Source organism: Drosophila nasuta, chromosome 2R (genome assembly GCF_023558535.2).
Source record: "Drosophila nasuta strain 15112-1781.00 chromosome 2R, ASM2355853v1, whole genome shotgun sequence".
Classification (NCBI taxonomy): domain Eukaryota; kingdom Metazoa; phylum Arthropoda; class Insecta; order Diptera; family Drosophilidae; genus Drosophila; species Drosophila nasuta.
Genome location: NC_083456.1, coordinates 22781110 through 22794405, shown reverse-complemented (window position 1 = coordinate 22794405; position 13296 = coordinate 22781110). Strand labels below are relative to the sequence as shown.

The window sequence follows — 13296 nt, the reverse complement described above, 5'->3', positions numbered from 1 at the left end:
GGCGTTCCCTTGCGGGACCGGGAGACGAGTTTGTTTTGTTTTTTGTTTCGATTTGAAATCACAATATATAAATATATATAGAAATTGTATATGCTCTCTACCATAGCATATACATTGTATACATCTTTTTTCTTCTCCTTAAATAGTTTTTGTTTTTCAGATTAGTACATTTTCCATAATCTTTGCAAAGTTAAGTATATATATGTATATATAAATCCTAGAATTGTTTTTTTTTGTTTTCTTTTCTCGATGCGTGCCTGAAGCGCTGCTTTAGAGGAGAATTAGGGATTTAGGCGTGTGAACTGGCGTTCGCTGCTCTCCCACCCAGTTTAGGTTGACGCCGCTGCTGTGGCCAATTCCCGATAGGCTTCCTGCAGTGCCTGCTGCTGCTCGGGACTCAAGGTGCTGGCACAAGCCTGCATGACATCGGGATTGGATTCAATCTGCTTGACAATGGTGAGCATGCGGGTTCCTGTCGGTGTCTTGGCTTCGACCAAATCGGTGCAGAAGGTGTCAGCAATGATGGAGACAATGCGAGGCAGATTACAATTGTTGGCGCCCAGTATAACCGGATGGTTGCCCTCAATCAGATCGCAGAGGTAACCATAGATGTGCACGGCCTCCTCGGTATCCTCCGATGTTGGCAGCCACGTGAACCAGGCGCCTATCAACTCATCCACATTGGTCAATGCCGACTTGTTGTATTTCAATATTTTCGAAAACGCTGAGATCGCGTTCTCGGTGGCATTGATGTTCTCCACCTCGCGGGCCTTGGGATCGTTGATGACCTGGACGAGCAGTGGAATGAACTGAGCGCATGTGTGGGCAAATTGATCGCCACCAAATTGTCCCAGGACACCACAGCCGTAGGTGGCTGCTTGACGCACTTCCGGCGACTTGTCGGCCACATACTGCAGCAGAGCGGGCGCAAAGATTTGCTGATACGGCAAAGCAGCGGGACCACAGAATTCTATAAGGATAAATAAAGAATTAGCAAAGAAATACTAAAAGTATTAACTATAAATTGCATACCGATCAGATCATCGAATACGCACAATCCCCACTGGCGATCGGCGAATGGACGATTGGGATCCAGCAGCTTGACAAACAGTGGTGCCACCTGCTCAAAGGCAGGCAAGAATTGTGCCTTGTTCGTCAAGAACAACGCATGAATAATGTCCACAATCTTGGACAGAATATAGATATCGGTATCATCCTGTTCGGCCAACTCCTCCTCGACGCCATCGTCGTAATCCTCCTCGGTGCGGACAGCCAAACGCTTGTCGGCGCGTTCAAAGTGATCGGTCACAAACTTGTTGACAATCTCGAGCACCTGCTTCATGGATGCCTCGTTCAAGCAGTTGGCGCCCAAGGTCTCAATGCATTTGGCCAATGAATTCAACAGCTCGGATTGCACATCGGGCTCGGGTTCAGTGCTGATCACCTTGATCAATTCGGGGCAAATATACAGCCACATGCCCTCCAGATACTGTGGGCCCTTAATCTTGGCGCAATCCAACAAATAGGGCAACGATTCAGCGGCTGCGGAGCGCACACCATCGTGGAAGTAGAACTTCAGCAGTGGCACCATTAGACGCACCACCTCCTCGGCGTATTCGGCGAAGCCATCCTTCAACTCGCGCGCATAGCAAACGAGCATTTCGCAAGCGGAAGCCTTATCCTCCATGCCAGCGGTGCGTATGGCAAAGTTCTGTTGCTCGCCCAGCGTAATGAACGACCATTCGACATCGCCCTCAATGTCCTCGACCTCTTCGTTGTCGAGCAGTGCCACCTCTGGCTTCATGGCAGCGGTGCGCATCACCGGGCCCATAACGAGGGGCAAATACTGCTCGAATTGTTTGCCCAGAATCTTGCACATGCGTGCCCAGGCGGTGATCAAGTACGATGTCTGCGGATCATCATCGGGCAGATCACCCTCGGAGTGCGTCTTCAACAGCATGTCCATCACTTCGCCGGCATCGCCAATGAACTTCTCACGGCCGACGGCCAAGCCAATCAAGCTCACACATTCAATGGTCTTGCCGCGCAGCATGCGCAAATCTTCAGAGTTGGCATTCTGAATGATGAACTTAAGGCAAGGCATCAAACGGTCGTAGTAGGCGACGAACTCATGTTCGCATGTATCGGCGACAGAGGCGATGGTGGTGACCACTTGCTCGAGCACCAACTTGTTGCCCTTTTCGACCAGTTCCTTGAATTTGGAGTTGAGAATGGCCTCCAGTTTGGCCATGATGGCGTCCAGATAGCGTGTCAATATGTTCTTGGGACAATCCTCGCTGAAATTCACAAGCGCAGCGCCAGCGTGTGCCTGCACACGTGGATTTGCCTCATCCTCCAGCAGGAGCAGCAAACCGGGCACAACCTGATAGGATTAACAAGTTATAGTTGTATTCCTTCGACTTTAGGAAACTCTCAGACTCACCTGCTCGTGGAACTTCTTCTCAAAGTTGGGCGCAAAGTCGGTCGACATCTGGCCGATGGCATTGCAGGCGGCATAACGCACACGTGGATTGGGATCACGCAGATAGTTGAGCACACCGGACATCACCTGATCAAGGATGCCCTCCATTTGCTTGTGGCAACCCTCGCCGATGGCCGAGATGGCCATCAAGGCGGCAAAACGATGCTTCCAATCGGTGTGATTCAACATCGCCGGCAAACTGGCCATCACCTGGGGCAAAACCATTTTACCACCTAGGCCGCAGGCCAAACGATCTAACGATGACTCGGCAATCACATTATTATCGCTGTGATCATCCTCATTGATAATATCGGTGGTGGCCCAATCGGGTTCCTCATCCAGATCCGTCATCATTTGCAGCACCAATGGAATCAGTGCAATGATGTATTTCTCGGCACGCTTACGCACCATGGCGGAGGCATTCTCGGAAAGCGAGACCATCACCTCGAGCACCAAGTGACGCCAGCTATCCTCAAAGTCCTGCGAGCTGAACACTTTCATGCACATGTCGAAAATGTTCTCCAGCTGTGGACGCAAAAACTTGGGGCAGTTCTCGGTCATCTCGATGAGCAGCTTGAGCAGACTCTGATCATCCTGAGCCTCGATGGTTTCGCCAGTGATTGCGAGCATGCGTGGCAACAAATCACCAAAATGCTTGTACACCGACAGCTCCTTTTCCTTGTCGTGATACAGAATGAATGCGCAAATGGCACGAACAGCCTGGACGCGTACCTCGGCATCGCCGGCATTCTCCATGCTCTTGGCCAGCATCTGTTTGATCAGATCCATGTATTGCGCCTCCTGGTTGCCAAAGATCGATGGCACACTGGTGAAGATGCGCAGCGCCGACTCCTGGAGCTGTGATGTTGGTGAGTTGGCGCATTGGAACAGAAATTGCAAAATGTCGGGCCACTGATTGTTGCCATCCTCGTCGATGAGATTGCGTGCCACCTCGGCAATGACTTCGCAAATCTTGCGACGCAACTGTGGCGTCACATCCTGTTGCACGGCCATCAGAATTTGCTGCAACAGCTGATTCTGCGAGTCCACAGGCAGCTGCAAAGGTTTTACAAACATATGGTTAAGTATTGCATTTAATTCAAGCATATTTTCTAGGTTACCTCTTTGTAGAATTCCAGAAATTCGGATGTGAAGAGACGACGCAAGAGAACAGCGGCCATTTGACGTGCCTCCTCCGATTGTTGACCATTGTGAAGGTTGCCCAGCAAATGTGTTACCTTCAAGTCCCGCGACAGATTGTTGTACGTATCCTTGAATTGAGATTTACGAAATAGACAAGATAAATATCGGATTTATTTAGTGATTTTATAAAAGTTATAAAAGCATTTCCCATCTTAATCCCTAATCTTCAGTATCCTTGATCTTTCCATCTTTGGTAATTTGTAAGTCATTCAAAAAAGCAAATAAAATGCTTAAAGATATGTTGTTTACACATTTATTGATATTTTCACTAATTATTGCCTAAGTTAGCAGATTAACTTTCATTTATTTACTTAGAAGTACTAATGTGATCAGTTCTTAAGAATTGCAGGTTTTAAACTACATTTCTTAGAATTGTAAATAATGCTCCCTCAATATTTGTCTGGAAATGCGACCAGATTCTATTTATACAAATGATATTAAATTATCAGTGTGCTAAAAAGAAAAAATAACCAAAAGTGTCCCATATCTATGCAAATATTAATCTTTTTATACCCAACACAAATTAAAAATAAAGGTACTATGATGATATGATCACACATGTAACAGGTATGAGGAAACGTTTCTGTGCAGCTAATTAACAGCAATTAAATTTCTCAATATGAACAAAGGAATTTGGTAGGTCCCATGAATATTAATTAATTTTTATTGTTCGTTAACGAAGCTGCGCAAAACTCAACTACGCAATGTACATTTTAAATAAATTATGTGTTGAATTAAATAATAAAATATTGGACAATTTTGTAGCATTTGCATTAATAACAGATAAGTTATGCAAAGAGAAGTTCTTCAGATGAAAAAGCTACCGTGTTTATAGCGAGCAAAAGGGCGCGGTATTAGCGCCATCTAGCGCTCATAGTTATTAAGCTGTTGTTAGTGTGCGTGTGTAATTGTTACTGAGCCTGTTTTTTGGCATTTCACCTTGCGCTCCTTGTTGGACAGTGTGAAAAGTTGAAAGTGCTGTCAGTTTCCTAGACATGAACTCTGAACTACTTGCACGCACACTCATACACATGAATGAGTATGTGCTTGCACGTGTGTATGTAAATGTAAATAAATGCAGTACAAGGCAGCGCGTGGCGTGGGTGGCGCCAAGGTCAACAACAGCTGTGTGTGTGTGTGTGTGTGTGGTGCGTGTGACTGTCGACGTCGCGCTATCGAAGCACAGACAGCGAAAAATAATTCAATATATGTACACACAAATAACTCTAGGTACATATAGCAACTGATAGAACAGATTGCATTTCAGACCATGCGTCATATTTAGCAATAAATAGGTATATAATTCTTTTTGCAGCTGTGCTTTGTTTCCGTTTCGAGCAAACGTGCTAGAAATATGCGTGTGGTTGTTTGTGCATCCGTTTAATAAATTTTCGACAAAGAAAAATGATCAAAATACATTATACTTCATTCCTTTTCCCCATCCATACACAAATTGTACAAATTGTCTTTCCGTTTTGTGCACCACTTTACACACCAAAAACACACATACTTATACAGCAGCAGACATGAGGCGCACTCACACATTCAAATGTAGCACACACCCATGCGAACGACATGCGAATGTCGTAGCTAAAACGGAAAGCAAAAACACGTTTTGTGTGTGGTTTCAAATAGAATTCTTCATACGCGATGATTCAGGGCATCCCAACGTATTATATCAACATTTTCCCCAATTAATCATTGTTGAAAATTATTGTTTAAACAATTGTCTTGGTCTATGGCTAAACGAATATCATTCTCTGCTTATAATATATGCAAAATATTGCGCAGTTCGTAAAATGATTTAGTCAATTTGGGAGATGCATTTATTTTTTTTTGTGGGGCAAAGAGAAATCAACACTTACCTCTGCCTGTTTGCGAACTTCATTGTCCATGGACAACAAGGAGTTGAGAAGGTTTTGGAAGTGTGCCTGGTCCGCAGCCATTTTTGATTTCGCAGTTTTCACAAAATGTGTTTTAAAAAGACGATTCTCAAAAACACCACACACTACTCTTTTCACACAATGTTCACGCGACGAAGCCGCTTAAAAAAAGAGCAGAACAACAGACGACGCAATGCCGGGTTGCCAAAAATCTCAAATAATTCGTAGTGTAGGCGTATGTTATTTTCCGATGCGTTAATAATGCACTTAACACCGGTGTCTTTGGAGCAAAATCGACTATTACGTTTACAATGTAGCAAAATTTTTCTACAAAATTTAGATCCAAAGTATTTTCTTATTTTAAATTGCTGGAAATTTGGTGCACACAATATGTGGCGCGCTTTGACAATACTGGCTTGGCAAGAAAGCACGCTACAGAAAGGCGCCAGCAATCGTTGCCAGACTTTCGCAAATGTATCGCAATTTCGATAAGTCTAGCATACGTCAAAATAAAGTGGACGTATTTATATAAAATGAAAAAATATAGAAAGAAAAATTCTTAAATATATACAAAATATGAATAACAAAAAACTAATTCTTCAAATAAAATTTGTGAACAGTTGTCATCGTTTATGTCAAACGCTTAACGACTTTTTCCAGGGCTGAAGAGCAACGCTCGCAGAGCGGCAGCTCTTAAAATCGCAGCTTTCGTAAGAAATTGTTTTTCGTTATTGTTTTGGTATTTTGTTTTTAGAATATTGAAATAAACAGATACAATGTTCTGCAATTCTGGACCGTTTACTTCAAACGAATAATGTCTTTTTACTAGGGCTGCATTAGAGCGTCAGCTGCCAGGGCAGTAACAACACAGCTGTTTTCCTAAACACTTGAAATTTTTAGTTTGTTTTTCTTTATTGTTGTACGATTTGAATAATGACCACACGCATCTGCGTTTACAGAGATTGCCATAATTTCTACTCTCGCGTGGATAATTCCGCCTGTAGCGATGTCACCTTGTTTTCCTTCCCCAAGGATGCCAAGCGTGCCGAGCTGTGGCGTCTGCTCGGCCAAGTACATCCCAAAATTGGCGCCAAACAATTGTATATGTGCTCCAAGCATTTCGACAGTAAATATTTATCCGTGACCAAGCATCGCACGACGCTCATTGGCGAAGCGTTGCCCATTGCCTACGAAAACGCCGAGGAGGTAGATGATCCCAATGAGAGCGCAGAGATATCTCTAAGTAACGAAAACCTTTACATCAAGTCAAACGACAATGGGAATATAGAAATCTGCAGCTCAAAGAAAGCCACCAAGACCGCACAAAGCTTCTACATCGAACTGGACGACGATCAACTCACACTGGACAATGTGGTGCTATTGGAGTCAACAGAGCAGCTGAAGCAAAGTGAGTTATGATTGATCCATGAATTTCAAACTTTACTCATATTGCCATATTTAAATTGAAGTCAACGTTGTGCCGTCTCCAACACGCAAACGTCCACGGTCCCCCTCCCCAGCGCCTCCCTCGCCCTTGGACGATTATGATCAACAGCTCTTAGATGCCTCGGAAGTGCAAACAATAATAGTTAAGGGCAAACACTATGTGCAAATGCCGCGTGAATATTATGTTCAAGAGAAACGTCAGATGTTGCAACAACTGCAGCAATACAAAGAGATACTCAGCAACATTCGACAACAATTAAAACCTCTAGACGATTTATGATGACAACATTAAAGAATGCATATATTATAGCTCTCTCTCTCTTTAATCACTTAACTCCACATCGCTGTCCACATCGGGCACATCGCTCAACTCATCAGCAGAGTCCTCTTGATCCTGGGCCTCACCACCTCCCAATCCTAGACGCTTGCGTTGCAGCAACGTTGCCCAGATGAGGTGCGTCTCACATAACGGACACTCGCCGCCAATGGGAATGTATTGACCCGGCTGATCACCCAGCAAATAGTTGGCCAAACACAGCATATGACAAGTCAACCGGCAACTGGCGTTCAAGCAACCCAGACGTGAGCGTTCCGGCTGCTTAATGCGTTCCATACACAGATGACATTCAGGTGCCCAAATTGTTGTTGTCGCTGGACAATCTAAGTGTTGCTTTCGCTGCGATGCTGTTATGGCCACTTTGCCACTGACAATGCTCATGTGTTGCGGCAGCTCAATGGGAAAGCTGCGCTCATAATCTGTTTCTAGCCAACGGACAGTGAGCGGCAAACGATGCCAAGGACCCACGTTCAGCATGCGATTGAGTATACGAAAATTGTACTCAAAATGCGACTCCTTGGACTGCTTGCGTTTCAACTCCGGAAAGATTTTGAGGCGTGTCGATAGTGTGGGCTGTTGCCACGCCCATTCGAATTGTAGTGCCGCAATGTTGTTGGGAAATCCATGCACAATCATCACCATCTGCCAAGGACCCTTCTTGCTAGTTTTGCGTGCGCCGCCAAAGTCACAGCCACGATTATGCTGACGGATGCGTCGCTTGGGATTGACGGTGAAGCCCACATAGCATTTGCCATGATAGCGCTGCTCCAGACTCTGGCTGCAAAGCAAATATACGCCGTAGAAGTGACCTTTTGTGCCAGGTCCTCGTGAGAGCCTGCGAAATGCATTTGTAAATTATATTGTAAATTGGGTAACACACATCAAACATTTTAAAGCAGCGATGCAAGAGTGAAGGGAGAAGATCAACAAGGATATTTTAAGTATAATTTAAAGAAAAGTATTCCTAGACCATGAACTGCGAGAGGAGAATAGTAGTTAAACAGTTTTCATGGAATTAAAGTACCTTTCTAAAACATCAATTGCTAGATTTTGAAAGTAACAACGCGACAGAGAAGAAACATTGAACTTAGACAAGTATTTCAGCTTCCATATTTTCAAGATTAATCTATCTAAATTGCAATAAGCTCATCAATATTCAAAGGCTTATGCTTTCTATACTAATTCCTGCTCTATAACAGAGTTTAAATACATTAATAAACGTATGTCTAGATCGATTGATTGCCTTGTTTCAGAATTAGGCTTTTTATAACAATTCCTGCTCTATAACAGAGTTTGAATACATCAATTAAAGTATTTCTAGATCGATTAACTACCTTGTTTAACTGCCTCAATATAACATCGCTTTTTACCTGCCTTGCTTCAGCCACAATTTCTGTATATTAGACATTGCAAAACATGTTTTTTGTTGCTCTTCATCATTTGCTTATATCTAGTTTATTATGTTCATTTTGTTTTGTAGCAGTTTTGCTAATTTAATTCTAATTTAATGGCTCCACTTGGGGCAAGGCCATTGATTTGTTGCTGCTGCTGCTGTTGTTGTTGTTGCTGCTGTTGCTGTTGCGAGACAGTAACTGGCAACTGAAGCTGCGTCTGCGTTTGTGTCGGCTGAGCCAATTGTTGTTGTTGCTGCTGTTGTTGTTGCTGTTGTGCTTGTTGTGTGGCTTGCGTTGTAGAGTTGCTATCGCCATTCTGTAGCGTTGCCTGTTGTTGAGGATTTGTTGCCTCGGTGCCAGTCACTGTCGCTGCCTCATTAGGGCCACCATTGCTTTGTTGCTGCTGTTGTTGTTGCTGCTGCTGCTGTTGTGGTTGCTGCTGGGCAGCTGCAGCTGCTGCTGCGGCGGCCGCTGCATTCTCTTGCACCGAATTGATCAGTTTTATGCGCTTGCGTGTGTAATGTTGCCACTGTAGAATGGCCTGATCATCGATGAACTTGCAGCACTGATTGTTGACGATCTCGCGGCGAAAATGCTCGTATTGCAGCAGATCAAGGAAATATAGGCACATCGGGTACATCAAATACTTGGCATAGTCGGGCTCCTTCCAGTACTGCAGATACTTGAGGTAGTTGATGAACGAAGGGTCCTTAAAATAGCCGCGTTGCGCCAGAACTGCAAAATAAGCAAAATGTTTAATTCAACGATCATAAAATTAAACTAAAAATATAGCTTAAGATATATATAATTTAATTTATTACAATTGTAACTGGTTTGTGTCTTCGCTAAGCACAGATTGTAATCAGAAATTGTTTTGACTCAGAAATAAATAATCTTAAAGAATATAACTTAATATAATAATAATAAACTTACAGTTGAGATAGTTGGGATTGGAGAGGCACTGAACAAACTCCAATTCGATTTGCCAGCGTCGTTTTTGTTGTTCCTCCGACTCGATGGCCGCTAAATAAATTAATGTAAAACGTAAAAAATATGTTAATTATTTGTTTGATAAACTAAATGTTGTAGTCATTAAAAATGCATTTAACAACAGCTCTAAGTCTAAATTACATGTACGATATACAAATTATAATTAAAGTAACGTGAAATGCAAGATGTGTTTTATATTTTTTTTCTATTGTTATTGTTGTATTTTATTTGTGGTTGTTTTTTGGTTTACTTACTCTTACCCTTTCCGTACATTTTGGCCATTTTTCTAGCTGTTGTGGTGGAAAGGGTTTCGATGCTGTTTTTGCGTTTTTTCAGTTTGTTTGTTGTTTGATTGCTAATTCTTCAGGTGTTGTGGATGTGCTTTTGCTAGAGGTGTTGTGGTGATTTTGCTCGTGTGCTTCAAAATTGTACATAACACGAAATTATACAAAGAATTACACATAAAAATGTTCACAAATCTCTTGTCTCGATGTCTCGCTCTATGTGTCTGTGTGTGCGTGTGAATGAGAGGTGGGCAAAAAAAATGGCAAGAAAAGAAAAGGATATTGAACAGAAGCGCATACGAGAAAACATAAAACGGTGTTGAACGGCACTTAAAAACGATAATCAAATACGAAACTCGCTGTCGCTGCTTTAATATGTTCGATGATATTCTTTTTTGTTTTATATTTTGTTGAAATATAAATATTAAATTTGTTTTTTCATCTACAAACCGTAAGTGTTCATGACATTAGAGATGGATAAACATCGATGCCACTATCGATACTGCGTTGTTTTTACAATTTACTTATATATCGATTCTTTTTTTGGGCAAATATCGATGTTTATTTGCAGCACAATAATTTAACAATTAAACAATTTTGTTAGTTGATTACGGTATAGTTCTGATTAAATAACTTATATCTCTCTTAAAAGAATATAAAGCTCTTGAAAGCTTTTTTAACATTCACATCGGAGTGTGACCGCAAGCAACCCAATTGCTACATGACGCAATTTTTAAATTATTTTTACGTTAAGACTAAAATAGAATATTCCATTTAAATCTTTCCTTAATTAACAAAATTCTGTACAAATTATTTCTAAGAACTAAAATTAAGGGCTTGTTTTTTTCAACTATACATTTTGGTGTTTAATACCAGGGACTCGCATATAAAAACACCGAGAACGCCGCGCTTACGTTACCGGTTAGATTACAATGTGGCCAACTTATTTTGGCATTTATACGGTATAAATGATCTAAATATACCAAAGTAATACAATCTAATGAAAGTTCAGCGAAAATATGTTACAACAACGGGCCACCAATCAATTGTATTGCGTCAAAAGATAATAATTTAAAAAAGTAAATATCAACATAATGATGGAGGCGGGCTGAACCCAACGATCAGCTGTTGCTTGTTTTGCTTACCAGGGCTGTACCACAAATTATATACAGAGAGGATTTAGATGCACTCTTTGCGATTTTTCTCTCACTAGCACATCAAGAGAGCTAGGAAGAGCGCGAGAGCGAGCGCACTCTGTGAATTTCATCAATTTTGTTTTGCCGCTCATTCGTATTCTGGCATTTGAAGCGTGCGGACGTCGTGTCGGTGTCGCGGACGCTTGTTTGTTTGTTGCTCCCGAACAAAATATCGTTTTACAAATTCGTTGCAAGAAATATAAATACATATTGTGTGCTTGTGTGCATGGAAAATATATTGTATATATTGAGAATAAAAAAGATATACAAAATAAGTAATAATCCCGAATCATATAAGAAGATAAATGAAAAGTAAGTGCAAAAGAAGTGAGTAAATTCCAAGAAATCACAAGTGCGTGTGCCGCCGACACATGTACATCAATTGCTACATACATACATGCAAACGACGAGTGTCTGTGAGTGTGCGTACGAGAGTGTTGGTGTGTGTGGTGTGTGCGTATGCCTGAGTTTGGGTGTGTGTATGTGCGCGCGCGAGGTGCAAAATAAAATTCACTAGAAGCGGCAAAATAAATGAATAAAATGAAATGAATGTATACACAAAGTGAGCAGCGAAGAAATGTTGTGAAGTTGCGGCGCAAAAAGAAAGCCCGCGAATATATAAAACAAAAAGAGTAAGCAAAAAGTTGAAAGCGAATAAAAATTGAATTACGCCTGCATCTAGGAAAGTGCGTCGTTTTATTTTGAAATCGATACCAAAATAAAAATACACAAAAAGTGGGCCTCGTTCTACATACATACATACAAACAATCATCATATACATATACGCAAAGTTATTTATGTATGTGTGTGTAGTTGTGGGCGTATGTGTATTCGTGTGCAAGTGCAGCATAAACAAACAGAAATGCTTAACAAGAATGCAAAAAAAAGGTAAATACATTGTAAATGCGTGTGCGTGTCTATCTGTGTGTATATGCATGTATATACAAATACAAACATACTCGAAAAATTACTACGCAGCAGAAATTTATGCGGTACTCTTGTTGTTGTTGTTCCATATCTATCATATCTTGTGCTTCGTCTTTGTCGCCGCCGCCGCCGACGTCGTCTCGTTTTGTGAATGAGCAGCGCAGCAGCAGCAGAACAGAGCGATGTTGTCTAGTGAGCGTGTATGTGTGTATGTGAGCAAAATAGCAAAACAAAAAACCTCATTCCGGCATCTCACTTGCACACACACTTGGCGCGCTCTCGCTCTTCATTTATTTGTGCTCTTTGCGCTGCCTTTCTCTTGCTCTGTAAGATAGCCTTCTCTCTTTTAGTAGTGCGCTCTCTGACAGTACATTTTGTATGCGGGAGTGTGGGAAGTGTGAATGCAGCAAGAAAAGCAAAAGTGCGAAGGAAGCGCGAAAACCACAAATAATAATAACAACAACAAGACAATTGCACGGCAACTACAGTATATATTGCTTAGACGCAACAATAGCCATAACATGTGGAATGAGTTTACTATAAGCAAATCAGCTGAAATAAGCTGAACCCTTATTATGAGCCATATAAAAATGTATTCAAGGGTTTTAAAACATTTCTTAATTAATTGAAATGACTTAATAAATAGAGATCGAGATTATGTATAGTTTATGCTGTGTTAACATGATCATGGTCTTTCTATGAAACCGATTATTTTGGCTAGTAATTATAGAAACTCAATTGTGCGCATTTAAAACGTATTTGCATGAAAGGGATGCAGCATATAACCGATATTCACTGTTGAACTAAATCGTGTGCAAGTAGCTCTCTTTCTTCTGCGTAGTTGGTGAGTAGGCGTCTCTATGGTGTGGTGTGGGGTGAACTAGAAAGTATTCCGTTGTGGTGAGATGGGGTGAGGTAGGGTGGGAGTCGAGTACGATGCCTTTGGGGTGGGGTGAACTAGATTATGGTGTGGTGGAGTGGGGTGGGTTGGGGTGTCTGCTAATTAAAAAGCGTAGCAGTAATTGGCATACCGCTGTGCGTTCGGCTCTCGCTCATCTACAACATTACCAACAACAATTCCCCACTTGCTGTGTACGTTGTTCTTCTATATCAATTTTATTGCGAGCCCGCGTGTGTGTGTGTGTGTGTGTGC

General features: G+C 41.9%; 5 protein-coding genes across 8 annotated transcripts in view; 2 read left to right on the top strand and 3 right to left on the bottom strand.

Moving 5' to 3' along the window:
• Positions 1-169: 169 nt before the first annotated feature.
• Positions 170-5966, bottom strand: LOC132787843 (importin-5). The gene is made up of 5 exons (XM_060795169.1): positions 5551-5966; positions 3604-3753; positions 2444-3538; positions 1033-2383; positions 170-970 (listed from the first exon to the last, which is right to left on the bottom strand). Exons 1-5 carry the CDS (start codon positions 5629-5631, stop codon positions 330-332), a joined length of 3318 nt encoding a protein of 1105 aa, XP_060651152.1. The 5' UTR covers positions 5632-5966; the 3' UTR covers positions 170-329.
• Positions 5967-6404: 438 nt separating this feature from the next.
• Positions 6405-7294, top strand: LOC132787846 (uncharacterized). The gene is made up of 2 exons (XM_060795175.1): positions 6405-6976; positions 7038-7294. The coding sequence occupies exons 1-2, from the start codon at positions 6502-6504 to the stop codon at positions 7292-7294; spliced, it is 732 nt and encodes a 243-aa protein (XP_060651158.1). The 5' UTR covers positions 6405-6501.
• Positions 7295-7336: 42 nt separating this feature from the next.
• On the bottom strand, positions 7337-8812 carry LOC132787844 (structure-specific endonuclease subunit SLX1 homolog). Its single transcript, XM_060795170.1, has 2 exons — positions 8722-8812; positions 7337-8186 (listed from the first exon to the last, which is right to left on the bottom strand). The coding sequence occupies exons 1-2, from the start codon at positions 8757-8759 to the stop codon at positions 7337-7339; spliced, it is 888 nt and encodes a 295-aa protein (XP_060651153.1). The 5' UTR covers positions 8760-8812.
• Positions 8813-8839: 27 nt separating this feature from the next.
• Positions 8840-10545, bottom strand: LOC132787845 (mediator of RNA polymerase II transcription subunit 31). 4 transcript variants are annotated; one of them, XM_060795173.1, is made up of 4 exons: positions 10470-10545; positions 9996-10243; positions 9679-9768; positions 8840-9480 (listed from the first exon to the last, which is right to left on the bottom strand). In XM_060795173.1, the coding sequence occupies exons 2-4, from the start codon at positions 10015-10017 to the stop codon at positions 8840-8842; spliced, it is 753 nt and encodes a 250-aa protein (XP_060651156.1). In that variant the 5' UTR covers positions 10018-10243; positions 10470-10545. The 4 variants fall into 4 exon arrangements, with proteins under 4 accessions (XP_060651156.1, XP_060651154.1, XP_060651157.1 ...); XM_060795171.1 differs by having other exon boundaries at positions 9990-10243; positions 10470-10544; XM_060795174.1 differs by lacking the exon at positions 9996-10243 and having other exon boundaries at positions 10470-10533.
• A 762-nt stretch (positions 10546-11307) lies between these two features.
• The window catches only part of LOC132787715 (insulin-like receptor), a 47723-nt gene continuing 45734 nt past the window's right edge, over positions 11308-13296 (top strand). The window contains exon 1 of the mRNA XM_060794987.1: positions 11308-11527. The gene's annotated coding sequence lies outside the window, so the exon portion shown is untranslated. The remainder of the gene's footprint in view (positions 11528-13296) is intronic.

Excerpts from the sequence above, each read along its gene's own strand:
- LOC132787846 (XM_060795175.1), top strand. The coding sequence starts at position 6,502 with ATGACCACACGCATCTGCGTTTACAGAGATTGCCATAATTTCTACTCT. Across the intron at positions 6,977-7,037 it reads AACAGAGCAGCTGAAGCAAA|TCAACGTTGTGCCGTCTCCA; the intron begins GTGAGTTATGAT and ends TTTAAATTGAAG.
- LOC132787844 (XM_060795170.1), bottom strand. The coding sequence starts at position 8,759 with ATGTCTAATATACAGAAATTGTGGCTGAAGCAAGGCAG. Across the intron at positions 8,187-8,721 it reads TTGTGGCTGAAGCAAGGCAG|GCTCTCACGAGGACCTGGCA; the intron begins GTAAAAAGCGAT and ends TGCATTTCGCAG.
- LOC132787843 (XM_060795169.1), bottom strand. The coding sequence starts at position 5,631 with ATGGCTGCGGACCAGGCACACTTCCAAAACCTTCTCAACTCCTTGTTG. Across the intron at positions 3,539-3,603 it reads TTCTGGAATTCTACAAAGAG|CTGCCTGTGGACTCGCAGAA; the intron begins GTAACCTAGAAA and ends AAACCTTTGCAG. Across the intron at positions 2,384-2,443 it reads AGAAGAAGTTCCACGAGCAG|GTTGTGCCCGGTTTGCTGCT; the intron begins GTGAGTCTGAGA and ends TAATCCTATCAG.
- LOC132787845 (XM_060795171.1), bottom strand. The coding sequence starts at position 10,017 with ATGGCCAAAATGTACGGAAAGGGTAAGA. Across the intron at positions 9,769-9,989 it reads AATGTACGGAAAGGGTAAGA|CGGCCATCGAGTCGGAGGAA; the intron begins GTAAGTAAACCA and ends TAATTTATTTAG. Across the intron at positions 9,481-9,678 it reads CAATCCCAACTATCTCAACT|TTCTGGCGCAACGCGGCTAT; the intron begins GTAAGTTTATTA and ends CTTATTTTGCAG.